Source organism: Psammomys obesus, unplaced genomic scaffold (assembly GCF_907164565.1).
Source record: "Psammomys obesus unplaced genomic scaffold, mPsaObe1.curated_primary_1811, whole genome shotgun sequence".
Classification (NCBI taxonomy): domain Eukaryota; kingdom Metazoa; phylum Chordata; class Mammalia; order Rodentia; family Muridae; genus Psammomys; species Psammomys obesus.
Window position 1 is genome coordinate 3,771,706 of NW_026586383.1, and position 27,069 is coordinate 3,798,774.

The 27,069-nt window shown below is 44.0% G+C and overlaps 1 protein-coding gene across 4 annotated transcripts in view; it reads left to right on the forward strand.

The window, feature by feature from the left end:
• Ubp1 (upstream binding protein 1) overlaps positions 1 to 27,069 on the forward strand; it is a 49,127-nt gene that overhangs the window by 541 nt on the left and 21,517 nt on the right. For 2 of the 4 annotated variants that reach the window (XM_055601791.1, XM_055601792.1), the window contains exons 1-3: positions 19 to 379; positions 13,030 to 13,181; positions 22,755 to 22,831. In XM_055601791.1, the coding sequence (XP_055457766.1) occupies positions 267 to 379; positions 13,030 to 13,181; positions 22,755 to 22,831 (342 nt within the window). In that variant the 5' untranslated portion in view covers positions 19 to 266. Of the gene's footprint in view, positions 1 to 18; positions 380 to 13,029; positions 13,182 to 22,754; positions 22,832 to 27,069 lie in introns of those variants that run through there. The other 2 variants (XM_055601789.1, XM_055601790.1) reach the window with 2 other exon arrangements.

Below are 27,069 nucleotides of genomic sequence, written 5' to 3' on the forward strand. Positions count from 1 at the left end.
TGAGGCGCGGGGCCGGCGGCCGCGGGAGGGCGGCGCGGCCCGCGGCCCGGTCGCTCCCGCTGCAGCTGCTGTCCGGCGCGCTGTGCCCTGACAGCTGGGCCTCGGCCGCTCTCGTCTCAGCCGCGTCCCGGGCCGCCGCTGGTGACCACTCGCCGCGCCGCCGGAGGCTTCACCCGCGTCCTCCCTCAGGACGCGCCCGCGGAGCTCGGACGCCTTCTCCCCGGACCCGGAGGCCGCGCTACGCGGGGCGGCGGCGAGGCCGGAAGATGGCCTGGGTGCTCAGTATGGACGAGGTGATCGAGTCCGGGCTGGTGCACGACTTCGACTCCAGCCTGTCCGGCATCGGGCAGGAGCTGGGCGCCGGCGCCTACAGCATGAGGTGAGGGGCGCGCGGCGGCTTCCTCGGGGTGGGGCCTGGGCCGCGGGGTCGGGGTCCTGCCGCGTGGCGCCGCGGCCCCGGAGGCCGACGGGGGCGGCTGCCGGTGGACCCCGGTGAGCCGCTCTGCCCCGGCTGTCGGGCTTCGGTCGCGGGGGAACGGGGCTTCCTTTCCCAAGTGATGTACGTGGCCTTTTCGCTGGAACGGGCTTGTACAGAAGGCCCGGCTTCTAATGGGGAAGCTTTCCCGCGGTGCCTGGTAGCGTGGCCTGCGAATTTCAGCCGCTTGACGTTGTTATAGGAAGTTCCGCCGAGTGGAAGGAGCCCGGAGGGCTGGCGAGCGCGTTGGCTTGTTTGTGTAGTCAGTCTCCCGATTGTCTGAGGATGGAGCTGGGCCCTTGACTTGGGTTCTCCCCTCGGGCTGTTTCCTGTTGCAGAGAGGGCTGTAAGATTGTGCCACAAACAATAGTTTAGTCACTGCTGTCTGCACCAGCAGCTGTTCCGTTTGTGTAATTGGGAGTTTGACACAGATAGGAGCCAAGTGTGTGTGCCCCTTATCGCAGAAAGAGTTGAAGACTTCTTCGCGGCCCGAAGCTCTTTGTTTCGGTATTGGAAAATGACTTGTGGAGGTGAAGAACTAGGTGGCCTTTGAGATTGGTGAATTAAGTGTAGCAGTCTGTTTTTCAGCAAAGTGACTGGTGTGCGACATGACGTGCATTGCTACCCAGGAGAGGACAGAAGCATCGATAACCCCGGGAGAAATGACCTGCGTCAGAGCTGGTCTGGAGAAGTCCAGGCTCATCCCGTGAAGCAATTTAGCGTAGCTCTGCCCCACGCGGAACGCAGAACAGTCGGGAGGTTTCTTGGCCCGTGGGGAGGCGCGGTGGAAAGCATACTAAACTGAGAGGGACGTTGCTCCCATCTGACCCTGGTTTGGTCTCTGCTCGGCTCCCTCAACTTGACACCTCCTTTCTCTCCAGTTGTGTAACTAGAAGGTTTTGGATGAGGTGGATTGTTTTCTAGAACTGTCTTGGTTGTTGAGGATATTGAGCTACTGAAAATCTCGGGGGTCACCCAGAGAGGAGTACTGAAGAGGAGGCTTTTCTGTGGAAAACCTCCAGTCAGTGCCTGTCTACTTGAGAGCACATGAACGGAGCCCAACATTGTCTCCTTGCTTCCCATTTTCAGTCACATGGGGCTGCTGAAAAGCTTGCTTATTGGTAGTTTTTAGAGCTTGGCTTTTTTCTAGGGTCTTATGCGAACTGTGATTTATTTATTTTTATTGTTGTTGTTATTATTATTTTGGTGATTCTGCTAACTTGGTTAACTTATGTTTAGGGTTATTTCTCTGACATTATTATTATTATTATTATTATTATTATTATTATTATTTTAAGTCATACTGGCATCTTTGTGGTTCTCATTTTTGAACTCCACTTGGGAAAACCTTTTTTCTTTAGTGTTTCTGACTGTGTCATTAAATCGAAAATTTCCAGGGTCTCAAAAAGTGAATATTAGTTTTGAGGGCACTTGTTTATTTGTTCATATTTAATTATGAGAAATCAAGAGGAGCTTGTCCCTTGTGCCTTCAAGACCTTTGGTTTGAAAATTTCAAGTATAAGACATTGCAAAATTGAGCTGACTAGCAGAATGGCTGAGGGGCATTAGGCTTCTGCAGGCCTCCCTTGGTTTGCCATCTCTCTCCCCATTTACCCAGAGTCCCCAGAAGCAGGCTGCTGCTTCTGCATAGGAATTAGGAAGCAAGCCTTCCCTTGTTGTTACTTGTTCTCATCTGTTAAGCTCAAGAAGTGAGCCTGAGGTGGTGGATAACAATTGTAATTTCAACCCTCGAGAGGCTGAGGCAGGAAGATGATCTGAGCCTGAGTCCAGCCTGGGTACATATTTTGACTGTCATACAGACACACACACACAGCTCAAGAAGTAGATTTGAACTTTTTAGGAAAATCTTGATAAAAATTTGGTTTGGTGGGCTTCAGAGATGGCTCAGCAGGTAAAGTCATTGCCACCAAGCTTGCTGACATGATTTCCAGCCCTAGGATACAGATGATGGAAGGAGAGAACTGACTTTTGCAAGTTGCCCTTTTTAGGCATGCTTGTGCTAATTTTTTTTTTTTAATTAAGTGTAAGCCACTTTCCATTTTTCTTTAAACTATAGTTACTTTTTTTGGATATCTCAGAATCAAATTTATTCCATCTCTACCCTCAGGGCTCTGAGAATTGAACTCAAGGCCTTGAGTTTACTAGGTAAGGTGTTTGTTTTCTTTTTTCCTTTTTCTCTTTATTTTATTTATTTTTGAGACAAGGTCTCACTATGCAGTCCAGGCTGTTTTGGGATTCATTATGTAGCCTAGGCTTGCCTTGAATAGATCCCGAGTGCTGGGATTATAGGAATAAGCCACTGTAACCAGTTAAGGCAAAGTACTAAAACTTTTTGGCTTTCTTTTTCTTTTTTGGGGTGGGGTGGGGTGGGGTGGGAGGAAGGGTCTCATTTAACCCAGACTGGCCTTGAGCTCACCGAGTATCTGAGTGTGACTTTGAACTTCTGGTCCTCCTGCCTCTATCTCCAGAGTGCTTAGATTATAGGTATGAGCCACCTCCTTATCTATGTGATGCAGGGATTGAATCCAGGTCTTCTTGCATGGTAGCTGGCCAAGCATGTTACCAATTGAGCTATACCTTTTGTCTTTTTTCAGACTGTTGTTTTAGGTTGTCTTGGAGCTTATAGTATATCCCAGGCTGGCCTCAAACCTGAGATCTGCTTCTGCCTTCCAAATACTGCAATTTTATTTTTAAAACTTATTTTAGGAGGTGGTTTCCTTGGCTTTTGCTGACTGTAACTTGAAAGAATTGTTTTCTTCGTATTTACGGCCTTATACATGTTTTATTAAATAATTAATATTGGAACTGTGTTTAGGCCATTTTCTGGTATTCCCTTTGCCTTTCTTTTTCTGGGGGAAAGGGTCTGGATCTCATTTTGCAGATACGTGTTCTGTGGCCAAACTTGTAAGCTAGCTGTTCAGATTGCCTTTAAAATGAACCAAGTCACACATAAATCTTAATTTTTAAAATTACAATATCAATTCTAGGCTGGAGGTGTAGCTGAATTCCTAAGAGTGCTTGCCTAGCATGCATGAAACCGTGGGTTCAATCCCCATCACTGCCTGAAAGTTGGTACAGCGTTACACGTATTACTTGTAGATAGGAACATCAAATTCAAGGCTATTCTGGGCTATATAGCAAGGTCTAGGCCAGCTTAACATACATGAGACTGTCAAGAAAGAGAGAGGAAGAAAGAAAGCTAACCCTTACTAATTGATAAATAACTACAAACCATTTTGTGTTATCTTTTTTTAATTAAAAATTATCTTACAAAACAAAACTTAGCCATAAAGAAAATCAGCCTCAACAAAGATAAGTGCTTGGAAAAAGCAAGTGTATATAAATAGCCTTTTCAGATAGTTTGTGGATTTTCTTTTTTGAACTTATCAACATTTGACAAGTGGTAGTTTACTTACTAAGATACTTAATAGGTTGAAGAGATGGCTCAGTGGTTAAGAGCACTCACTGGCTGTTCTTCCAGGGGACTCAGGTTTAATTCTGAGCACTTACCTCTAGCTTACAACTGTCTTTAACTCCTTTCTCGGGATCCACAGCCCTTTTCTGGCCACCTCGGGCACCAAGCATGCATGTGGTATGCAGACAGACATGAAGGTAAAACGTCCATATGCATAAAATAAATAATTTTTTTTTCCCAAAGCAGGGTTTCTCAGTGTAGCCCTGCCTGTGCTGAAACTCACTCTGTAGACCAGGCCAGCCTGAACTTAGATATCTGCCTGCCTCTGCCTCCCAATTCTTGGGATTAAAGGCGTGCACCACCATAGCCCTGCTAAAAGAAGTACCATTTTTAAACTTTATTTATTAATTGTGAGTGTGTGTGTGAGCACAGCTCTAGGATGGAGGTCAAGAGGATGGACAGCTTGCTTTTGTCTCCTTTTACCACCACATAGGTGCTGCAGATTAAGTTTAGGTTGCCAGGATTGGCAGCAAATGCCTTGTCCCATTGAGTGCTCTGGTGATAGTCTCGTAAAGCTCTGCTGGCATGTGGAATCTAAAACCATCACATTTCAGTATTTTTTGATTTTGCTTTTTCTTTGTTGTTTTGAGGCAGTCTATTTTTGTAGCTCTTTTGTCAGGAACTCTATCCTCCTGCCTCAAAGTGCTGGTTACAGGTGTGTGCTGGAATGGCCAGTAACATTTTGACACTTTTCAGTTACATAGTGTCAAGAAGTTGTGTTCATTAATATTGCTGTCTGCACATGGTAGAGTCCAAGAGTTTATTACTGCAACATATTATCAGTTTTTTTCTTTTTTCTTTTTTTTTTTTTTTGCCTTGAATGATGGGCTCACTTTGTTAAACTTTTAATTTTAAAAATTATACTTATTTATTGTGTGTGTGCACACCCCAGGGCATGCATGATGTAAAAGTCAGAAAACAGCTTTTGGGTCTCTCCGTCCACCAGGTGTGTCAGGGATGGAACTCGGTGTGAGGCCTGGCAGCAAGCCCCTTTACCAGCCAAGTCATCTTGCCAGTCTTCACTGTGTTAAATTGGAAGACATTTCTGCTCTACATCCAGATCTGAGTAGTCACACCTTTTCAGGTTAAAATGTCTGTTCCAGTCTCTCATATTGTAAGATCTTTCCCTCAACTTCACCAGTTATTAGAGCCTAGAGAAGTTGAGTAGCCTGCAGAGTGTCACTCAAAAAGTGACAGCTGGAGTTCCCAGATCCAGACTAGAATTGGCCTCCGGTCCTTAACATCATCTTAAGCATCCTCCTCAATAGGAGTTGAGCAGTCTCAGCATTCAAGAGGGGCATCTCAACAGGAGGAAAGTAGGTTGGGAATCATGTGGGGTTTGTTGTTGTTTTGTGTTGTATTGTTTTTTGAGTGAGGTTTCCTTATATAGTCCATGCCATACATTTGGTCTCAAATTCACTATGTAGCTCAGGCTATCCATACACTTGTACAGTCTTCACGTAGAGGCACGTGGCTTGTTTAGAACTTCTGTTGTGCTCCCCCACCCTTCTTGTTACGATTCTGTTAATTTTATTTCATCCTAGGGCTGTGTAGGATCTCTTGACGGTGTCTTTAACTTAAATGGTGATGGATTTGTTTTTGTGTTTTTTTTTTCTACTTCTTACATTTCCCTCTGTCTTCCTCTTTATGAGATGCCCTCTGTCTTTCTCTTTGTGAGATATCTAGGGTTTCAGTGAAATGTTGGCTACGTGCACCAAAAGCTGGAATCAATAGTTATCTTACTGATTTTATAGAGAATACTTCTAAATTTTCATTAATTTTTTGTCTCTGTTCTTAGCTTTTGTCTCTGTTCTTTTAGCTTTCTTTTCTTTCATTATTATTATTTTATTATTTTGGTTTTTCGAGACAAGGTTTCTCTGTGTAGCCTTGACTATCCTTGTCTCCAAAGCAAGTCTAGTAGTGGCTTTGTAAGTCCTCAAACTTACAGTAATCCTTCTGCCTCTGCCTCCCTGAGTGCTGGGGTTACAGGCGTGTGCCACCACACCCGGCTTCTTTTTTTTCTTTTTGAAAATGTTAAAAAATATTTTTTTTAATTTTGTATATGTATGTATGTTCCCTTGCACGTACATCTGTGCACCATGTTTGTGCACCATGGTGCCCAAGGAGGCCAAAGGGGTCAGATTTCCTGCTGCTGGGGTTGTGGATGGCTGTGTCCTACCATGTGGGTACTAGGAGCCAAACCCATGGCCTCTTTAAGAACAAGTTCTTAACGTGAGTCATCTCTCCAGCTCTTTTTACTAGAAAGTAAGTCAGTGTATATGTGCGTGTGTGTGTGTGTGTGTGTGTGTGTGTGTGTGTGTCTGTAATTGCCACAGCACACATATGAAGGTCAGAGGACAGCTTTCAGGATTTCATTCTTTTCTTCTACCTTGTGGGCCCCAGCTTTTCAACAAGTGCCTCTACCAGATGAGCAATTTCACTGGCCCTTGTTTTTCTTAGAATCTCATTCTATAGCCTGTGCGGGGCTGGGATTTAACTATTCAGAGATTGAGGCCAGTCAGGCTGGCACACACCTAAAATCCTAGTAGTACTTAGGAGTAGAGGCAGTTTGAGGACCATCCTTGGCTACTTAGTGAATTCAAGGTCATCCTGAGCTACATGAGACCTTTTAAGACGAAAAAAGTTTTGTGTAGTTTACCTAGAATAAATTCTGGATTTGAGCTTTTAGCTCTTTTTTGTTTGTTTGTTTGTTGTTTTTAAGACAGGGTTTCTCTGTGTAGCCTTAGCTGTCCTAGACTCACTTTGTAGGTCAGGCTGGCCTCAAACTCAGAGGTCCACCTGCCTCTGCCTCCCAGAGTGCTGGGATTACAGGCATGTGCCACCATGCCTGGCTTTTTCTTTTCTTTTCTTTTTTTTTTTTTTAAGCTCTTTTTCAGTGAGTATGTTTGGATTTATTTCTGGAACATGGGACTATTCAGATTATTTCAGTTGAATTAAACTGCTCAGTAGTTTGTGACATCTTGCCTCTGTTCCTGTCCCCTACCCCTCACTGCTTTCCTAGAGGGCTTTCCAGCCTCAGGATGCTTCCTTTGTGTCCAGCAGACTGACTCCCTTCCTTGATGTTGAGTGATCAGAGCAACTCTGCACATACTCAGGACTGATAAGTTGTCTTAGCTGAGGTGTGCTTGGTCATGGCTCCCTTTGTGTTTATCCTGGTTTGGTCGGTTGGGCTTTTCGACAGTGAGTTGGGGTAGTTATCAAGTGTGATATTTGCTCAGCCTCTGTCTCTTCAGAGATGGCCCCGCTGTGCACTCTTGAGGCTTCTAGAGCAGCAGGTGGTGATGTGCAGTTGTGGCCAGGCATGGGCACTACTCAGGGGGCGGGGCTGGCCCTTCTCTGTGAGGCCAGCCAGGGCTGCACGGTAAGACCCTGTTACAATCCTCCGCTCTTTAAAAAAATATGCATTTCCCCCCTCTTTTTCTTTACCTTTCCCCCCCCTCAATTGGCCATCTCTGGATAACTTCTTTTTCTTCATTCCATTTTCCTGAGTTTTTAGTTACTTAGTCAGAGCTGTCGTTTGACCTGAGTTCTTAATTTGGGTCAGCTTAATTTCCTTTCCTGGGAGTTCTGGGTGTTCCCTTTCTGGTTTGCTATCCTTGAAAGTCTCCTGTTCCTGCACATCTTTCCAGATTTATCTTCTAGTTCTTCAAGCTAGGTAAGCATGATTTCATAGTTTGGGCCTGATAATTCTAGTGTTTGAAATTTGAATCAGTTTTGTATCCAATTAGGACCATGGAAACCGCTGAGGTGCTGAGAAAGCTGGAGAAGGGGCTGTGGTGTCCTAAGCTCCTGCTGGGTCAGCGTCCAGCTCTCTGAGGCCTGTGTGTTGCCTGCCTTGCACCTGCCTCACTCTGAAATTTCCCGGAAGTGCTTCTCTTTGGCTCAAGCTAACAAGATTCCAGCTAGCAAGAAGTCTTCTCTGAGTGGTTGTGAGGCCGCTGTTTTCTGCAGCAGAGACAGAAGAGTTGGTACTGTGGCAGACAGGAGTCTGATTGCGTGTTATAGCCATCTGTTGTTTTTGCTTCGGGTTCTTATTCCTAGAGTCTTGTTTGTCCTTTTACACTCAGTTATTTTAGAGTCTTGGCATTGTGGGATCACCTGGAATAATTTGATGCCTGGAATAACTTAATGCTTTTCATCAGCTTGTCAAACTCTGAGAAGGCCTTCCTTCCTGGTTAGGGCCACCCTAAGTCCACATTTAGCACTTTCCTGGATCATCTGGAGAAACAAATGTGACAGGCATCCTTGCAGAAACTTGCCCTCCTTCATCCTTGCTCTTGGCCTCTTTCCTCTCCAGTTCATTTGGTGGTGGGAGTATTCTAGACCCATAAGGTAGCCAATATCATAACTCAACATGGTGGTTCTATCTTCAACCTGGAAAGGCACCCTTTGGTAAAAGCTGTTTTGTGTCCCAGGCTTGCGCAGAGTTTTTGAACTTTCCTTATATGTCAGCTTACTTCTGTACAAGAGAGTTAACTCATAAGTACTTGTAAGGAGAATATATGTTGAGACTGGAGAGAAAGCTCAGCAGTTAAGAGTGCTCACTGCTCTTGCTTCAGTTCCCAACACTCACACTATGGCTCACAACCACCTGTAGCTTCAGTTGCAAAACATCCAGTGCTCTCTTTTGGCTTCCTTAAGCTCCTGCATCCATGTGGGGCACATACAATTCATGCATGGGCATGTGCATACACACACTAAATAAATCTTAAAAAAAAAAAAAAGAACGTGATATTTTATAGCCCTCTCCAGTTTGCTGGCCTGGAACTCTCAGTAGTGTTATCCTTGGGTTGATTGATTCGCCTCATGCTTGCTGTCTTGTTCTGCGTGGAGCAGAGTTGGGTATAGACTGCTCTCCATGTTATTTCCATCTTGGTTTTATTCTTGTCTTTTGAATTTTTAAAAAAAATTATACTATTACTGTGTGTGAGAGCATGTATACATATGCATGCCATAGCACCCCTGTGAAAGTCAGAAGACAAGTTCTTGTAGTTGGCCCTGTCCTTTAACCATGTAGGTCTTGGGGGACTGACCTGGGCACCAGGCTTTATGTGGCTAGGGCCTTTCCTGGATGAATCATTTAACCAGCCCTGGGTCTTTTGAATTCTTTAGAATTTCACCTTCCAAATGACTTACTTGTTACTTTCTCACTAAGAAGGTATCAAGTTTCAACTTGTTTTTGAAAACTAATCCATTGCTGTGGCTGTATTCAAAGCTGTGAAAGGGGACATGACACCCAGGTGCATGCAGGGCCCAGCCATCCTTCTGGAGAGCAGTAGGCACTGCTGGACATTTAGGTGTCCTTAAGTTATTCATGCAGTCATATTATCAGGTTGGGTGGGGTTTTGTTGTTTATTTTTTCTTAAGGCAAGGTCTTACACAGCTCAGGTGGAGCTCAAACTCATATGTAGCCAAAGCTGGCCTTGAACTTCACCCTGACACCTCTAGTGCTGGGTTACAGGAGTACACTGCCAGACCCAGGATATTTATCTTGTGACAAATATGTGTTTCCTGTAGCCCAAGCTGGTTTTCAGCTCCACGTGTAGCTAAGGATAACTTTGAACTCCTGACCCTGATTCTGCTGGGATGATGGCAGGAATGCACCACTGTGTCCAGCTTTGTTATGGTTTTAAAGTCACAACTTTAGTGCTGTGTAAATGCTTCAGCTTTTTTTTTTAAGTTATTAGTATTATTTATTACAATTTATTCACTTCTTATCCTAGCTGTAGCCCCCTCCCCCATCTTTTCCTGGTCTCCCCCGTTCCTCCCCCCTCCCTTGTTCCTCCCCTAGTCTGCTGGTAGGGGAGGTCCTTCCCTACTATCTGACTCTAGCCTATCAGGTCTCATCAGGAGTGTCTGGATCTTCTTTCTCTGTGGCCTAGTAAGGCCACCCTGCCAGGGGGAGGTTGATCAAAGAGAACACAACCAGGTTCATGCCAGTGGCTGTCCCTGTTCCCCTTACTAGGGAATCTCCATGCGTAGTCCTTGGTTGATTCATCAGTCTCTTCAGGCCCCCTTGGGCCCAGATATTTTGGTTCTGTTGGTCTCCTTGTGGAGCTCCTGTCTCCTCCAGGTCTTTCTATCGCCCCCTTCTTCTGTAAGATTCCCTGCCCTCTGCCCAAAGTTTGGCTATGAGTCTCAGCATCTGCTTTGATACCCTGCTGGGTAGAGTCTTTCAGAGGCCCTCTGTGGTAGGCTGCTGTCCTGTTCCCTGTCTTCTCTTGCTTCCAATGTCTATCCTATTTGCCCTTCTGAATGAAGATTAAGGGGGCAATCTGGCTGTGACATCTGTCACCCCACTGATTGACAGGGTTGAATCAGCTGATCTGGCTGGCTAGGCAGACGTCCCCTTCCTCCCTTACCACTCCATGTGCGTACCTCCCAAAACTGCATGTCGGCTTTTCTTATTTAGAGTTTTGTCAGGTTTTATGCATTTTGAGGCTATGCAGTAGATACATTGCAGAATCAAGTCTGTTGTAGTATCCATGTGTGTTTCACTCATAAATATTCCACTTGTTTGAAACATCATGTGATGTCCTATATTTTGTGTATTATTTTGTCAGTCTTAAAAAATAAAATTTACTTATTTTAGTTCAATTTAAGAATCTATGCTGGGCTGGAGTGATGGCTCAGGAGTTAAGTGCATTGGCTGCTCTTCCACAGGACCCAGGTTCCATTTCTAGGACCCACGTGGTGGCTCACAACCATCTGTAGCTCCCGTTCCAGGGTATCCAGTGCTTTCTTCTGGCCTCTGGGTGCCAGACATGCACATGGGACACAGACATACATGAAGGCAAAATATCCATACATATAAAATAATTTAAAAAGAGCCTTTAACATTTAAAAGACTCTCCATTTCTGCAATTACAAAGACCACTAAGTGTTAGAACTTTATATGGCTCAACATAGGAAATATTGACCTATAAGTGTTTTATTGATTCAGCAAATATTTGGTTCCTTTGTATTAGATGACAGTTCCAGGGGAGCTAATGTCCTCTTCTGGCTTCCATGGGAACCAGACATGCATATGATGCACATACACAAATACATACATACAGATAAAACCATTCATACACATAAAATAAAAATAAGTAATTTTTTTTTTTTTTAAATCCTCCCTGTTTTAATGGTGGGCATGTGTCATAGCTGCTCTGGAAAGCTGTTTGACCATGAGGACTCTGCTGAGCTCATGCTCCGAGAGCTGAGTCATATCAACACAGAAACATATGTATGTTCCCAGCATTATTCATAGCTGAGACAGAGAAGAAGCCCCATGTCATCACAACAGATGCAGAATGTGTTGTGTCCATATAATGTAGTACGGTTGTACAAAGGAGAGAAGTCCTGGTTCATGCTGAACCACAGATAGACCCAAAAAGATGATAAGTGCAACAGTCCATCACAGGAGACAGTATAGAACTGATGACTCCATTTTCATTAACTGTCTAGAATCAGCGAGTTAGTAGGCCAGTGATGGGGGTGGGGTGGGCAGGACAGTGAATCATTACTGTTGGATATGGGACATCTAAGTTTTCCTCGTTTGAGGGATGGTGTCTTGTAGCTCAAGCTGACCTCAAACTGGCTCTGTAGTAAGGCTGACCTTGAACTTCTGGGATTACAAATGGGACCCACTGTATCTTGTTTGAGTGGTGTTGGAGATCAAACCCAGGGCTTCAGGGGTGGTAGGCAAACACCTACATTTTTAGCCGCCTTTGGTTCTTTTGAGACAGGGTTTCTCTGTGTAACAGCCCTGGTTGTCCTAACACTTGCTCTGTAGACCAGTCTGACCTCAAACTCAGAGAAATTCACCTACCTGTGTCTCCCAAGTGCTGGGATTAAAGGGGTAGGCCACCATGGCTTTTTTTTTTTTTTTCCTAAAGAAACTCTCACTGTATAATTTAGACTGGCATCATTAACTGTTGATTCTTCCAAGAGCAGAGATTACACTAAGAAGAGATTTCTTTTTGAGGAGGAAAATGTTCTGGAATCAGATACTAGTAGTGATTGCATGACTATCAGTATGCCAAGGATAATGGAGTCGTACTTGGTAAAAGATGAGTGCTGCTGCTCAGTGATGCTGTTAGACACACAGAGGCAGCTAGCCATGCCCAGATGTGTTGAGCCACAAGGCTGACAGGTGCAGACCATCCCAGGAGATCCCTGGGACAAGTTACTCCTGGGACAGAAGTAGCGGCTGTTTCTGCTGCCAGTTTGCTTTGGGAGAAAATGTTTTGGCCTAAATGAGAAACCTTATGTTCTCAGCCAGAGCAGGCTTCAGTAGGTAGCCGTTTGTTAAGCACCATTTTATTCAGTGTTTCTTTGTGGCTTCATGATGCTAGTGTGACTGTCTTCAGGCAGCAGTGTTAGTTCCTGCCTTTCAAAACAGGTAGCTAAGCAGTCTAAATTTATTTTTTCCTTTTTAAATAGAGGTAAGCAAGTTTTATTTGTTTGTTTTTACTTGGCTGGACCAGGGTGCCATGCAGCTCAAGTTCTTCCGAGCTATATCATATATCCCTAGCCAGAGTTTTCTAGTTTATTTATTTTGAGAGTGTCAGTATGTAACATTTGCAAGTCTGGAACTTGCTACATAGGCCTTGAACTCATAGAGATCTACCTTCCTCTGCTTCCTGGAACTGGGGTTAAAGACCTGTACCTCTATACCTGGCCAGTTTACTTTTTAAAAGAAAAAAATTTCCAGGTGATTTTTGTGGTGGTGTTGGTATTAGGGGTTAAGCCTAGGGCCCTGGCATTCTCCACTGAACTGCATGCTACAGCTGTTATTTTACCTTGTTCTTTGTGTGCTCTTACTGCAAAATGGGTAACTTACAGCATCTTGTAGATGGATGAGATTAGCATTAATAGTTTTATTCTATAAAACATTTCTTAAGTTTTAAATTAAGTAATTCAATCACTGCCTAGCATGGGCAAAGCTTTGGGTTCTATCTTAAGCACTGAATGGGTGATAATAACCCCTGAATTAGGTTTACACCTTTAGATATCTGAAACGCAAAGGAAGTTCATTTCTAATGTTTTTCAGTGATGTATTGGCACTGCCCATCTTCAAGCAAGAAGATTCCAGCCTTTCCTTGGATGATGAGGCCAAGCACCCCCCCTTTCAGTACGTAATGTGTGCTGCGACTTCGCCAGCTGTGAAACTGCACGATGAGACACTCACTTACTTGAACCAAGGTTCGTGTCGTTTGTCATACTGATATGTAAAATCTACAAAAATCATAAGGAAACGTTTTTTATTGTAACCTACAGTGCTGGTGATAATTTAAAATTAGGTTCTTAAATTGTACAGTCTTAGAAAAAACTGTAGGACTTTTTCTGTGAGCCAGCAGTGTTACACAGAAATAGCCCTTTCATGTATATTGTGGTTCTTTTTTTGTCATTAAATGGAATCTTTAATTCATTGAACAATAGGTTTTAGGTTTTGTATTTATGGTTAATACTAAAAATGTGGAAAGGGAGCTGGACCTGGTGGCACATGTTTTTAAGTCCAGCGCTTGGGAAGTAGAGGCAGACCTCTGAGTTTGGGGCCACTCTGGTCTATACAGTGAGTTCCAAAACTACGAAGTGAGACCCTATCTTTAAAAAAGTGTGGAGGAAGATAACCTGTAATTTTCTTTGATAAGGATTTTAGAATCACGAGGCTCTTTACCTTGAGATGGTAGTCCTATCTGTAGTGCGTATGGCCACCTCACTTGGCTTTTGACATATAGTACTTACTTGGGCTTCAGTTATTAGAGAGTTAACTTTCAAATGATTTTATTAGTAATTTGTTTGGGATTTAAAGTTTTCAGAAGAAACAGCATGGGGCGAGGATACTCATTTAACCTTTTTTATTGTGTTGGTTGACTGTGGTGTCAGGGATAGAACCCTGAGAATTGTTTAGGCATTAACAGATGACATGGTTGAGTCTTAGCTATTCTAGTAAGAGGTGTCTTTGAGGTGCTTGGGATCCAGCCCAGGGATCTTGGTGTGTAAGGCAAGTGCCGCAGTCTGCACCTGGCCCACTAAGAGCTTTTCTGGCACAGGGCCTTGTTCCAGGGGGAGTCTGGATCTGGAGTCCTGACTGGCCAGGTACTTGTGCTTACACAAAGAGCAGTGCTTTCAGAGTTGCAGGGAGGCTGAGGGGCCTAGTAGGTTTAGGGCAGGACCCAGGAGCTTTCTTTTTCGCTCTCTACTTTTCTCTCATCTCTTTTGAGACAGGTTCCCTGCCTGGCCAGTAGCTCACAGAGGCCCACCTGCCAAGTGCTGAGGTTAAAGGTGTTTGCTACCACACTGCTAGGAACTTGTGTTTCTGACAAATTGTGGTGAGGCTGCTGCTGGCTTGAGGACCACAGTGCTGGCCCTGTCCCCAAAAAAGGGCCTTACTGTCTGTCTTAGAGCTTCTATTACTGTGAAAAGAAACCATGACAACTCTTATAAAGGAAAACATGTAACTGGGGCTAGCTTCAAAGTTTCAGAAGCTTTGATCCATTATCATCATGGTGAGAAACATGGTGCTGGGGAAGGAGCTGAGAGTTGTATATTTTGATCCACAGGCAGCGGAAGGAGACTGCTATACTGGGCCTAGCTTAAGCGTATGAGACCTCAAAGCCCACCTCCACAGTAACACACTTCTTCCAACCTACTTCAGCAAGGACACACGGCTGACAGTACTACTCCCCACTGGCCAAGCATTCAAACACATGAGTCTATGGAACCATTTCTATTCAAACCACTGTAAATCCCTGACTATCCTTGGAACTCACTTGTATAGACCCAGCTGGCCTTGAACTCATAGAGAGCTGCCTACCTCTGCCTCAGTTGCTGTGATTAAAACTGCACCACCACACTCCTCACGATTCACTTTTTGTTTTCGTGTTTTGATTTTTGAGACAGGTCTTATCTATGTAATAGCCCTGGCTGTCACTTTCTAGACCTACTTTGTAGACCAGGCTGGCCTCACTAAGATCTGGCTGCTTCTGCCTCCTGAGTGCTGGGGTGATAGGTGCGTGCCACCATGCCTGGCTTGCTTTTTTTTTTTTTTAATTACTTGGAATATTTAGAAAAATAAGTGGACTTTCATTGACTTTCTTTTTGCCTGTCTGTCTGCTGGGGATCAAACACTGGCCTCATGCATGCAGAACAGGTACTCCACTGCTAAGCTTCACCTCCAGCCCTCCAGCACCACCTGTTGGAGGATTCTGTTCAGAGGAGAGTTGGCAGTATTCAGGAGCTAATGCTGTGATCTGCTGTCTGCAAGGAGCTTCCGCTTTAGGCTCACTGCTAACCTGCTCTTGGAGCTATTCATTAGGACTGTACCATTGGGTAACATGAAGAAAAGACAGAGGAAACTGTAGGTAACTTAGGTAGCAGAAATTGGAACAAGAATTCTTAGCTGGGTGGCAGGGGTATTGTCTTCAAACTGTAGGAATACAGAGCTTAAAAACTGCTGCTGTGTATTTGGTTGGTTGTGTCTGAGTAGCCATTTGTGAGAAGAGGTAGGTCCCTGACTTTGACCCTAGAGTAAAAACTAGTCTAGCCTGGAGTAACTGGTTCTCCTTTGAGCAGGGTCTGACTCAAGTAGAGGACTAAGTAGGGACTAAGTCTCTAGGGGATGTGAGTGAGACCTGTTCTGCCTTATTGTATTCTGGATTAGCTTCTTGTAGTCACTGGAGCATCCCTTCACTCTGCTGGCAAAAAAGAACCTTTCTCCTAGTTTTTCTCAAAATACTGTTCATTTGTAGCTGAATTCTGTGTGGAGAATATTCTGCTATGAATGTTAATTAATATTAACCAGTGTTAGCTTATTTGCAAATAGGTTTTGGGCTCTAGGAAATAATAGCATGTTTATTGACTTATATGTCTATTAAAATACTGTATACTTTAGGGGAAAAAAAATGAATCTTTTAAATTACTTTCATTCCATAGTAGATTTTCTTTTTTTTAGTTTTGGTTCTTGTTACTGAAAGTCAGAACTATAGAAATAAAAGGCTGAAACTTAGGTAGCTGAGCAGTTAAAAACACTTGCTGCCCTGTTTTTTGTTTTTGTTTTGTTTTTTTAAGATAGGATCTCAGCTGCGTGGTCTTGACTGGCCTGGAACTCACTGTCCTCAAATTCACAGAAATCTGCTTCTCCCTCCCACATGCTAGGCTTTCCAGCCTTAAAAACACTTGGTACTCAGCTAGGCTGGGAAGTACACACCTTTAATCTCAGCACTTGGGAAGCAGAGGCAGGTGGATCTCTGTGAGTTCTAGGACAGCCAAGGCTACACAGAGAAACCCTGTCAAGGTTTGGGGGCAGGATGAGAGCCAACAAAAAACTCACTTGCTACTCTTGCAGAAGAAGAGCCTTAGTTCAGTCCCCGCACCCACATACCCTGTACAACCATTTGTAACTCCAGCTCCAGAAGGTCTAGTACACTCTTCTCGCCTCTGTGGACACCGGCCACATGAGGAGGCAAAACATTCTTTCACAGAAATTAAAAATGAATTTTTTCAAAAGCTTTATTGGTTCTCTGTGAATTTCACAGCATGCACCCCAACTCTACTCATCTCTCCATCCTTGAAACCTCCCCCTGAAAGAGAATAAAATAAGATAGAATTAAAAAAAAAAATCTTGTATCACAGTATATTTTTTTGATCACACATCTTGCAAATGTTCATTGCAATGAGTCATTGGTCATTTTCAAGGCACGTCTGGTTTCTGCTACACTGGAAATCACGGGACTCCTCTCAGATATCCTGTTGTTGCTTTGTGTCATGGAGCTCCTACAGCTTTGGATCTGCATTACCAGCCCCTTCATATGCCCCAGCAGATCATAGATGGGGTAAATGTTGGGGTGGGCCAGCCCAAAGCCCAAGATCTGGACCTGGAAAGTAGCTGAGTTGGTCAGCCTACCAGCTCTCCTGGGCCCACACCACCAGGGTGAGTTCTCCAGCACTGCCCCAGCTAACTCATCCAGTGCCACAGCCAGCAAGAGACAGGGTCAGCTCTCCTGTTCTCATGACCTTGGGTCCAGTTTACCCACACACTTACCACCAGGGCCAGCTCTGCTATGCTTCCCAGAGGAGGTTCAGGGCCTGCCCTCCCAACTGCTGCAGCCAGTGAGAGGAGGGCCCAGATCACCTGCCTACCACAGGCTTTGAAGGGCCAGGAGGGGACATCTCTCTTACCCATGCCCATGACACCCCATGGTAAATGAGGGGCAGGGCAGGTCTCATGCACTCAGGCTCTCAGGGCCCACTCACCTGTACCGTGCCACCAGCGTCAGCTCTACGGGGCTGTCCAAGCAAGGAGCAGGGCCAGCTCTCATGCTTTCATGACCTGTAGGCCAGTTCACCCACCTGCCATAGGCTGTAAGGGCTGGGAGGGTATCTCTCCCTAACCCTTTTCCAGTGAGGGACTAGGCCAGGCCAGCTGTCTTTCACTCTTGCCCTCAGGGCCAGCTCATCTGCTTTTGGGTCAGCTCTACTGTGCTGCCCCAGCCCAGGAAGGGTCAGGACCAGCTCAGCACAGTGCCTCAGGCAGCAGTCTAGATCAGGGACATCTGCATGGCCTCTGGTGATAACATGGGCCTGGGACAGCAACACAGGCCCAGGCTGCCATAGGACCACAGACAAGGCATGGTCCTGGCAGCAACCTGGGCATGGATGTCCCCATGGCCTCAGGTAGCAGCACAGGCCACGCAGATCAGCACTCCCCACAACCCACTCTCTCCTGTCTATTTCTTTGCTTCCCTCAGCCCCACAGCACAGATCACAGGCATCTGCTTGGCCTTTGGTGGTAACTAGGGGTGCAGACATCAACACACACACCAGGTGCAGCAGGACCACGAACCCAGAAATAGCCCTTGGCAGCAGCCAGGTTAGGACCTGACTCATACCTGCCTGCTCATCATTCCAGTTCCACCTTTCTCTACAGTATTAAACCCCTCAGCTTCACTTTCTCTTCCATCTCTCCACCACATACTTCATCTTTCCCATCTCTCCATCAGACATTCGCTCATCAAAGCGGAGCCTGTGGCAGGCACTTGGGTGTCTTTCTTCCATCTGCCGCATTGTCCCATGTTGGCATACTTTAATTTCTAAACTATTTTACTTATGTTTCTTATGTCTCTTTCTCCCTTCTCCTCCCCACCCCCTTCCAGCACCCCATCAACAGGTAGGAGAGAAAGGTGGGGAGAGGGAGCGTAGTTCTCTTTAGCTGATTCCTTCTGGATAGGGTCGTTGGGTTCCTTGGCAAATCCAATCTTTAAGAATATCTCCAGCTTCTCTCATCAAGCGACATCAGCAACCAGAAGCAGCAGGGGGGAAGCACCAGCAGTATTCTTCCTTGGAGCCCCTTTTCTCTGTCTGGGCTCTGGCCTCTCTTCCCTCTCATCGTCCTCAGAATTAACAGTATCTACAGCTGGCAAAGAGCCCCTCTCAGAGACTGCACGAGGCAAATTGTTTGCTACTGTGGACATTTGACTCAGTCCCACATCCCACACCTGGGATTAAAATAAAAACGTGCCAGGCATGGTGGCGCACACAGACAGGCGGATCTCTGTGAGTTCAAGGCCAGCATGGTCTGCATATCATAAACCAAAACTTCAACAACAGTCCCAGGACAAGTGCTTGGGTGTCTTCCTTTGGGCCAGCTGGTGCCGTGAATTTTATTTGTTTGTTTTTTAATGTTTAAGCTTAGCCAGGTAGACATTAGGTAGATTTAAAGTCTGAGTACTCAAAAGATAGGTAGGGGATATGAACCCATCATAGCAGTTGTATTTTCTTTTCCTGGGTGGGGGAAAGAGGACTGTTTGTTTGCTTGTTTGTTTGTTTTTCGAGACAAGGTTTTTCTTTGTAGCCCCTTCTGTCCTGGAACTCACTTTAGACCAGGCTGGCCTTGAATTCACAGAGATCCACTTACCTCTGTCTTCTGAGCACTGGAATTTAAAGTTGTACACTACCACACCTGGGTAGCAGTTCTGTTTTCAACCATGGTAGTTCTTCTGTGCTAATAAACCCAAAAAGAAAAAAAAATATCGAAGTGTGGAACATAAATTGAGACAGTAGGGTCTAGAACAATGGCTCAGTGGTTAAGAGTATTAATGCTCTTGTAGACAACCTGGGTTTGGTTCCCAGCATACACGTGGTGGCCTGTACCTATCTGAACTCCAGTTTCCTCCACAGGCATCGCATGAACATGGTGCACATGCATACTGTAAGCAAGTACATTAGATAAAAAGTAAATAAGTCTTTTTAAAAAAATCAAAGGTAAAGCTCAAAACAGGATCAGCAGCTCACAGGGTGCCAGAGTTTGACTGTGTATACTTTATTAAGAGTGGAAACATTTCACATTTCATTTGGAACTAAAACCCAAGAGGTTGAAAAGTCTGGGGAGGACAGGACAGATGGAAAGAGAAACCTGTGAAGTCCTGGTCATCCTTCCAATGGATGTTCCACTGGGGTTTGACCAGGCAAGTGCTGTATCTCTGAGCTGTATTCCCTAGGGATTTAAAAAAGGCTGTCAAGTATTGGAATTACAGGTACAGAGCAGCACCATGTCCAGTTCACAGAACCCTTTAAAGCCCACTACTGGTTTGGGAGAATAAACATTTAGAGCCTATTGTCCAAGAGCAGCAAGTCTTGATCTGTCTGTGGGAAGACACTGCATGGTTCCTTACGTGGACCAGGAAACATCAAGCAAAGAAAGCAGGGATGCCAGGATTCCTCTTTGCTCTTATTTTTCTGACATGTAGATTTTGAGTTTCCAAGGATCAGGAAATAATCCCAATGGGATGTTTCCCTTTGTCCATGACAGCCATATGAGCACTGCTTTGTCGGCCTCTTACTCACTGCTTTCCTTAGGCGACTCCAAGAGGCTAAGTCCAATATATTTATCTTTACTCCTTCCGTGACCCTTGTTTAAATGGCTTGACCCAACAACTGTATCCCAAAAAGCCATCTGTTAGCCTCTGCAGCCCAATCTCTTCCTCTAGCTACAGAGTTTAAATTAATTTACCGGTGTAGGTGCCCAGTGGGCTCAGACTTAATCCTCTGTGTGTTGATCTGCTCTGGGTCTGCTCCTTGCTGCCTTTACCATGTCAGGAGCTGGCAGCTGCTCTACCTTGATTAGAACTCTGGAGCGGCTCTCAGCTCCCCTCTCACAGTTTCAATGAACAGAAAACTCCCTTGGGCTCTTCTTGCAGAGTCTCCAGTGAGTGACCTCTGCTTTCAGCCTGTTGCAACTCAAACTGAGGGGCTGACACCACCCTGATAGGTCAGTAATGGTTTGTATTTCTCTCATGGAGGTTGATTGGTCTTAAATTGGCATTTCCTTTTTTCTTTTCTTTTTTAATCCCTAGGACACAGTTTCCTCTGTGTAGCCCTGGCTGTCCTGGAATTCACTCTGTAGACCAGGCCAGCCTCAAACTCAGAGATCACTAGCCTCTGCCTCCCAAGATTAAAGCCTTGCTGGGATTAGAGCTGTGTACTACCACACCCAGCTTTGTGAGCACTTACTGAGTATTGGGTGGACAGCCCTTTGAGGAGAGTACAAGTTAAAATAGTGCTCTTGTTTTTTTGTTAGAATACTGAACCCAAAGGTCTTGAATTGTACTTATTGACGGTGCATACAGGTTGCTTTCCAGAGGTTGTTTACCGTTCACCATTGGATGAACTCATTCCTTCCCCCTTGACTTTTTCAAGACCATGTTTCACTGTGTATCTTGGGCTGGGCTGGAGTTCTTAGTCTTGCTTCACCCACCAGAGTGTTGACTTCTGGTTAATTAAGCATTTTTATTAGTTGGATAACCAACACAAACCTTTTATTTTTATTTCCTAAATTCTCATGATTTTTTTTTTTGTTTTTGTTTGTTTGTTTGTTTTGTTCTGTTTTTCCTTTTTTGAGACAGGGTTTCTTTGTGTAGCCCTAGCTATCCTGGACTATCTTTGTAGACCAAGATGGCCTTGAACTTACAGAGATCTGCCTGCCTCTGTTTTCCCGAGTACTGGGATTACAGGTGTTCCACACCGCGCTAGACTTGAGATTTGGTGTTATTTTAAGTATGCAATGGTATATTTTTCAAAACTGCATCTGTGCTTTTAAAAAATGGTTAGTTTTCAAAATTACAATTCATTGTTAAGTACGTTGCAGTCTGTGTCTTAGTTTAAATATTTTAACTTTGTCATAAATGCATTTATTATTCTTTCAATATGATGGACACATTTAAGAATATTTCTCAGGAATGTTTTATGCCCAGCTGGTTTTTTTTCACCAGTTTTCAAGTGATTTGATTATGTTTTGATTACCTTTTGTTGAAAACTATGATCTAAAGCAGTATCGCTCAACCTTCCTTATGCCGAGACCCTTTAATACAGTTTCTCATGTTGTGCTGATCCCCAACCATAAAGTCATTTTGTTGCTCCTTCATAACTGTAATTTTGCCACTGTTAGGAATCATAATGTAAATATCTGGTATGCAACCCCACAGGGGACACAGCCCATGTTGAGAAGTGCTGATATAGTCTCTTTTGCATATTTTTCTATAGGCCCACAGGATTGATAGGGCGTTGATAGTTAAAAGTCTCTAACTCACTGGTATTAGAAACAGTCTTCAGTTTATATCAAAGTACATTTTCATTATTAACAACCCAGGACAATATTTTGTTGTAACTTGGACATGTATATTTAACTGTGTGTATGTATGTACATGTTTCTTGTGGGGTTAGGTGGTGTGGATGTGAGTGCTGTTACCCTCTAGCTAGCGTTGTAGGAGGTTGTGAGCACCTGATACAGGTGCAGTGAATCAAACTTTGGAAAAGCAGTAAGTGCTCTTAAACACTGAACCACCTCTCTAGCTCCTTGTGGTTAATTTAATTTTATGTTTGCAACAGCAGCTTATTCCTAATTTTCTAAATTTTCTAGACCAGTGTGTAGAAATTGCATGCATGCGCGCGTGCGCGCGCGTGTGTGTGTGTGTGTGTGTGTGTGTGTGTGTGTGTGTGTGTGTGTGTACGAATGAAGCAATGGGCAAGTGTGACTAGGATTCAGTAACAGAGAGAACCTCCCAGATTAAAATTGGTGCTGGTCCGTGTTCATAGCACCGTTTGTTGTCACCCCAAAATTGGAAACAACCCAAAACATACATCATTTATGAGTAAATGAGCAAAATTTGGCCTGTGTATGCAGTAGAATATTTTTTGGCAATAAAAAGGAAAATAATTGTATTAATTTATATTAAGTGAAAGAAGCCAATCTCCAAAACCCAACATACTATGTTTTTGTTATATAAATGTCTTTAGTAGGCAAGTCCCTAGAGATGGAATGTGGATTAGTCATTGTCCGGGGCCTTAGGGGATGGGGCGGGAGCATAGGAAGGGATTGCTGTTTAAGATAATGAAAATGCTCTAAAATTGATAGTATTGGTAGTTGAACAGCTCTGAACATATTTAAAACTCCATGAATTATAACTTAAAAAATAAAGTTCATGGAATAAATTAATATTTCAGAAAAACAGAAAGTTAATCTCAGATATATATGCAGGAAAACAGTTCAGGAGATTGGCAGGTGAGAGTAAACTGACAGGTGACTTCCATGTGTAAAAGGATAGAATGGTGTGTTTTTTTCAGGGAAATAAAAGAGAAGCATCAACTTGAATTTGCTTCTATGGCACACTGACAAATTAATATCATGTACTTGTATATTCTTAGGTACAGTTAAATTTTGTAGAATGCAGTAGTGCTCTTTACATGGATTGTTTTTGATACAGAATTTCTTTAAATTAGGCCAGTCTTATGAAATTCGGATGCTGGATAATCGCAAAATGGGTGATATGCCTGAGATCAGTGGAAAGTTGGTAAAGGTAAGGACTCTCTGTTTTTTATGTGTAATAGATAATGTGGTGATTGAATAATATGGCTGTTTTCGTGCAAGAGGTTTCTTTGGTTTTTAAAAATACGTGTTTATCTTGAGTGTGCCACTGCCACAGCATGCACGGGAGGCCGAAGGAAACTGCTCCACTGTGTCTTCTGGAAAGTACATTTTTTCCTCTGAGCCATCGTTGCAAGCCTTTTTTTTTTTTTTTTTTTTTTTTAATAAAATTTTTAAAATACCTCTTTAGAAAAATGACTATTTTAAAAGTTTGGCCTTTTTAAGCTGTGTTTTGCTTACTCGTGTCTAACGTAGAAATTACAGTTGTTGGGAACCAGGAAGCAAGAGAAAAGTTAGTTTAGTTATGCGGAGCAAAACCAATCACCACAGTGTTACAGTAAGTAAAAAAGAATGTGGGACTATACATTATCGATTATCATGGCAGTATTATTTAACTCGCTATCACAAATAACAAGACACAGACACCTGTTAGATTTATAATTGTGTTATTTGCCTTGGGCCGGGCAGATATTTCACTTACACTGTCTCAATATCCTCACCATCCATTTCCCAGCCTCCATCCAACACCATCCACTTTAATCCTCTGCAACTGGACTTTCATCCATAATCCCATGGTGTTTGATTGTATTCTTCATCTGGGCCTTTTCACACCATTAGTGGAGGCCTTTCTCTCAGGCCACATGGTTTTTTTCTCCACACTAACGCATTGGGGTGTCCTCCTTCCTCCTCTCTCCCATCCTTTTGTCCCCCCCATTTTCTCTCTTGAACCCCTAAGCCTGGGGACCTAAGCCATGCCTACCTCATTCTGCCCTGCCCAGGTATAGGCCATTTAATGAAGCAGTCAGGTGTAATGTTTTAGGCAGGTTTACGTAAACAAGGATGGGTGTATCCAGAGGGCAGGAAGCAGATCTTGAGGGCCAGTAATTAGCGTTAGAGCAACCTCCAACATCACAGCTAACCCTAAACTTAAAATTTACTTTACTTCCTATTGGTAGGGGAGAGGAGAGCGGTTGCACATGCCCAGGGGTGCACATGCCGTTGGTGGAGGCCACAGGGACAAACTTTCAAGATCCTTTTATTTCACTTTTTAAATTTTTCTTCAGAATAACTTGGAATTTCAGTTTATCTGCTAGTGTATCTAAAGGAGGATTCAGTCATCCTACGTAGAAAACACATAGTCCTTGTCTGGTCAGCCTTGAGGATTGTTCCTCTGTCATATGGCTCACCTGGGTGAGTCCTTCTAGCTTCTGTCTGCCTGTGTACCAGGGCGCGGTATACACACCATAGCACTAGAGACAGTAAGTTCTGTAATAGGCTTGTCGGGAAGGTCCAACTTGCACTGTCAGCAGGAGGCTGCACGGCTCAGCTATCCTGACAGTTGCTGCAGTATTGGGGATCAAAGCAGGAGCTCACATAGGCTAAATAGTGTGCCCCTCTACTCCCAGTAATAGTTTTTTAAAAGTATGACTGCATTTTTCTGTCACTGTGAAAGCTAAACAACGATCGCATGCTGCTTTTACCAAAAATGTGCAGTTATAGAAGACTGAAGATTTGTCATTATGGATCCTGTAATAAATTTCATGAGTGTTTGATGTGTCCTGGGTTAAGCCCTGGGTTAAGCCCTTTAAAACTGGATCCAAAAGTGGTGCATCCGAATATTGGGACAGGGTCTCCTGTCCTCCAGATTGGTCTCAAATGCATCATGTAGGCTGAGGATGGCCGTGAATTTCTGGTCTTTCAGTCTCTACCTGCGAGTGCTAGGATAATAAGCGAGTACACTGTGCTTAGCGTGGATTAAACCCATAGCTTCATGCATGCCAAGGAAGCTATCAACTGAACATTATCTCCAGCCTCCAGAGTTGTTAGGATATCTAAAAAAACTTTGTTGTTTGGTTTTTTGTTTTCCTCTTAGTGTTGAGTATTGAACCTAGAGTGCCATGCATGCTAGGCAAGCACTCTCTTATCAGTAAGCTAAATTGCAACTCCATTGGACCTCTTATTTTGTAACTGTTTGAATAAGCCACCCTGAGCTCCCTGTGTAGGCCAAGCAGGCCTTGAACTTGCAGTCTTCCTGCCTCAGAGCTCCTAAGAACATGGTTCCTGGCTTGTACCCTCAGGTCTGGCTTTTTAACCTTTGTTTTGTAAACTTTGAACATACTCAGAAGTAGGGGGGGGTTTACCTGTTATGTGGGAGCATGTGAAAAATGCATATGTCTATCTTGAGTTCTCATGATAGATTCTCTTGTCAGCGTAAACAGTTACCAACAGTTGCCAGTCTTGTTTCACCTGTGTGCTCTGTTTAAAAAATATTTTTAAAAATAGTTGTGTGCGTGCATGCATGCACCTTTGTGCTTGTGCAAGAGCCCTCATAAGTCAGAAGACAAAAGATCCCCAATAGCTGGAGTGACAGGTGGTTTTGAGCCTCCCTGTGGGTGCTGGAAACAGAACTTGGCTCTTCCTCAAGAGCAGGTTCTCAGCAGTATTTAACTGCTAAGCTGTATGCCTTGCCCTCATACCCTCTGTGGTCCTTGTGTGCATGCTGGGTTAGACAGTATACTAATGTTTTGTCGTTATTTCGTTTTTAATGGGATTTCTTTGTGTAGCCATGGCTGCCCTGGAACTCACTCTGTAGGCCTGGCTGGCCTCAAACTCAGAGATCCTGCTGCCTATGCCTTCCCACTGCTGGGATTAAAGGCTTTTTAAGGGAGTTACTTGATTGGGAAATAGCTAGATAGGTGAGATGTGTTTAAAATAATTTCATCAAGCTAGTCAAAATGCCTCTCAGATTAACTTGTTATGAAAGGTTAATCAATTTGTTGAGCTGCCTTGGACATACCTCCAAACTAAACACAGAAACAGTATATCAGACTAACTCAACTGAAGAAACAGGCAGCACTGCAGTACGTGAAATAAGAAGCTATAACTAAACCAGCCAGATGGCTCTGCACTGCCGCCGCCATCATACTAGTTTATATAAACATTGAGCACATTTTAAGAGGCTTTACTTCCAGCTCACCGTTGAGCGCATAAACCACATGTCTGATTTTTTTTTTTTCCCTGTTGAATGTGTTAGAATACACTCAACTATATCCTGAGGGGTAGGAGTAAGAACATAGATGACTGTAGGATGAACTTACCGAAAAATCTTATCTTTGTAAATTTTATTTATTGGCCCTGTGATTTTTGACTGTACAGCTTAAATTTGGAGGCACCTGGTACACAAATGGTATGTTGTCAGATGTGGCATGGAAGTTGTTTGTGTTAAACATACTTGATGTGCTTTTTATTTATGGATGATGGAGTCTCTCTTTGTAGCCTAGTCTGGAGTAAACTCCTTATATAGCCCAGGATGCCTTTGAAGTCAGTATTGTAGCCTATACTGACCTGTGAGCCTACTGCCTCAGCTTCCCAAGTGTTAGGATTTCAAGCCTGTGCCTTTTGTACCGGGTTCTTCCCCTTAGCCTTAGCTTAGTAGCTGTGCTCTGGGCTCTGCCCCCATGGCCTTGGCTTGGTAGTTGGTCCCTTTATCTAGTGCTAGTTCTATAGGTGAAGTCTTTTTACCCAGAACATTTAGTTCCCTTCCAGTGTTCTTTTGTATCTTCTAAGTCAAGTCACTCCCAACATTACCACCCTTTGACTTTTCAGTGGGCCTGTTGTGGCCTGGCATTTATTATGTAGCTCAAACCTCAGATTTGCCATGCTCCTCCTTCTTGTCTTACATGTGCTGGGCTTATGAGTGTGAGCTATCATGCCTGGCTCTACTTTTTATATGTTTAAAATTTGAGACAGAGCAAAGGATTCAGTTGCAAAGAATGGCCTTGCACTCCCCTTATAGCCTAGGTTAGCTTCATACTTCTAAGCCTCCAGCCTCCCAAGTAGTTAGGATTATATATAAGCCTATATCACTAGGCTCAGCTAGAATAATTGTCTTTGAAGTTTTTTGTTGCTTTGTTTATTTAGTTTATTTGTTTATTTGTTTATTTGTTTAGTTTTATGTGTATGCCATGATGTGTGTGTACATTAGAGGAAATTTCTATGTAATCCGTTCTTTCTTCCCACCTTTATGTGGGTTCCCAACGTTGATCTGAGGTTATCTAGCAAGCACTTAGCCTCTGAGCCACCTCACCAGCCTGTCTAAAGAAACATAGCCAACTGGGTACAGTGGCACACACCTTTGTTCCCAGCGCTGGGTGCGGGAAGCAGAGGCAG